General features: G+C 40.8%; 1 protein-coding gene across 1 annotated transcript in view; it reads right to left on the bottom strand.

The window, feature by feature from the left end:
• Positions 1-593: 593 nt before the first annotated feature.
• Positions 594-2,655, bottom strand: part of LOC102500420 (CUB and sushi domain-containing protein 1-like) — a 214,376-nt gene continuing 212,314 nt past the window's right edge. The window contains exon 7 of the mRNA XM_006165295.1: positions 594-961. Within this exon, the coding sequence (XP_006165357.1) occupies positions 594-961 (368 nt within the window). The remainder of the gene's footprint in view (positions 962-2,655) is intronic.

Below are 2,655 nucleotides of genomic sequence, written 5' to 3'. Positions count from 1 at the left end.
ATGTAGTATTACCTGTTGAAGATATTTTATGGTTTAACCTACTGGACTAGGGAAAAATGTTCACACAGATAAATATTCACTTTGTAAGCTAAAAAAGATAATTAAATGTATAAAAAATGAAATAAAAAAAAAACGTTATGCAGCATTATTAAGTCATAAACACACTCTACCATTGGGTCAGTCCCATAAGCACAGGGGTTAAGTGCAGTCCATAGGGAAATGGATCCTACACACCCAATTGTGGTTTGAATCCAAGCCCTGTTGGCTTGAAAAATACATTGGGTACATGCACGTATGCTTCAAATCCTGACAAGATGGAGAGAGGGAGAAGAAGGGCTTGTGGTATAACCGCACTCCATTGGGGGTTGTTTCTCCCCGTCTCTCCCTGTGTCTCTTTCTCTCTTTGGAGAGTGCATATGCCCTCTGGTAATTACAATTAAAAGAAAAAGAAATGATTCCAGTGTTCTACAATTTTGGCAGTAGTATGGCATCTTAAATTTCCAGTAGAAACAGTGGCACATGATATGTCCTTTCTAGTAGAAAGTGCTCAGCTACATTTTACATAGTAGCCCTAATAAAACCATGAATAACTTTCAACTCAGGGAAGAATTTGGATGGTGGGGTCTGAGAACGCCCTGCTGTGTTTCAGGTGAATGAAGAACACTCGCGCTGCTCCCAAAGCTGCCCTTGCTGAATGGGTGCACTGTGTCTCTCTTTCTCTCCCCTTGCAAGGCAGTGTCGGAACAGGATGGGGTCCCAGTCACTGCACAATACTCACACACGCAGCTGGGCTTGTTGCCAGACCACTGATTGTTCTGTTGGCAGGTGATCACTCTCTCCCCCACCAACTCGAAAGCCGCCTGGCATTCAAAAGTTAGTGTGTCTCCATGGAGAAAACTGTTGCCAGTCCGCTTCCCATAGGCAGGGATCCCGGGGTCGCCACATCCTCCCTTTTCAATTTCTGAAAATGGAAAAAGACAAATGAGCCCTTAAGAAAGCACCCAATTAACATTTTCAACTCTACAATTTAGAAAATGAACTGGTGGTTTCTTCTTGCTGCTCTGGACACCATTTTCATCAGCAATTTCAATGGGATATTCAAGTCACCTAACATTTCACTACAAAAGCCAGGAAAAAAAAAAATGTCATTTCAACTGCAGAGAAAGGTATGCAACATAAGGTCTTTCAAGGAATACACATGGCTACATAGATATGTTGAGGAAGCAATTGTTGCAATTAATAGGAACAAGTTTTGGGCTCTCCTGCCCTTTCTTCTGGAATTGCTACTACTTGATAAAATGTGAACACAACTTTGTTTCAATCTATGTCCTTCCTACTATAAATGATACAAATAAGATTGTTCATTCCCTACTGGATATTTAAGTAAATATCATCTATTTGAATGTATTTCCCAGAAATGAATGTTAAAGCCCATTTACGACACACAGTGAACATATTTATGGTCTCCAGATGAAAAGATGCAGAATTAAACCTCTTTTCATTAAGATGTTGTAAGAAAATCTAGATACAAACCCACCAAACCTGTAAGCATATTCTAAACAGCTCTGTCTTTAATGTTAGTTGGTAATATCTCATTTATTCACTCAATAGAGAACAGACTGTGTCAGGTCCTCTTTTAGGTCTGAGGTTAGTGGGGGGGGAAAAAAAAAAAGACACAATTCCTGCACTCATAGGCTCCTATTCGTGGAGGGAAATAAAAAAATATAAAAATGAAAGTAATTGAGACAGCACTGGGTAATTTGAAGCAAAGTAGAGAAGTGAAAAGGGGTACAAATAGATGAATGGAAAGGGAGACAGGAAGAATAAATGTCCTGAAGGAAAACTGAAGTCAGCCTTTTTGAAAAAGAGGTGCGAGCCCAGTGCGGCGGTGAGAGGCAAGTGGGCAAACAGAAGGTAGGGCCGGCCGTGCAGCCCTGCTTCCTGCTTGTGCTGAGTAATATGGAAAGAAGTCATCGCAGGGTTTTGGAAGGGGGCACGGCAACATCTGAGCACTTGTTTAGAGGATTGCCGCAGTGCGGTTAGAAGCAGGGAGAAAGTGAGTTCCAACAGATGTGGGACAGTTTCTGCAGACACAAATTTCAAAAATACATGGGTTTTCCTTCTGAAATTCTTCTGGGGTTTACACTTGATTATCTTGCAGAAGCCAAGAACAACAACAACAACAACGATAAAATAAATTCAAAGTTAAGTTTTATTTAGCAACCTAGCCACGTTCTTTCAAAAAAAAAAAAAAAATTACACATTCAATCACTGTACATCACCACAGCTTGTAAAAGGGATTTTCCCAGCATGAATACACTGATACCTGTCCAGTCACAGATACTATCATCTGCTTTATCATCGACAGACAACCCCCATTTCCATGTCCCTTAACTGTCTTCCCTCACTATATTTCTCCTTGGTTCCCTTCCTCTCACCGAGCCAATTTCTTTCTTTATTTTCTTTCTTTTAAGAGACATTTTTGCTATAGGGTGTATGTACTCACCAGACAGACAGAGAGAGACAGAAAATGAGTAATCACTCCCCAGGGAAGATGGTCACATCACCATTTCTTATCATCTATTCTCCTCTCGGGATTTTGGGTACATATGCACATGTGCCTGGCATGAGTTTTAAGCCACTGGGTCTGGGACT

The sequence above is a fragment of the Tupaia chinensis genome, unplaced genomic scaffold (genome assembly GCF_000334495.1).
Source record: "Tupaia chinensis unplaced genomic scaffold, TupChi_1.0 Scaffold143877_1, whole genome shotgun sequence".
In the NCBI taxonomy this organism is placed as follows: domain Eukaryota; kingdom Metazoa; phylum Chordata; class Mammalia; order Scandentia; family Tupaiidae; genus Tupaia; species Tupaia belangeri.
Note: the sequence above shows the minus strand (reverse complement) of the source record. Positions and strands in the feature narration are given on the sequence as shown.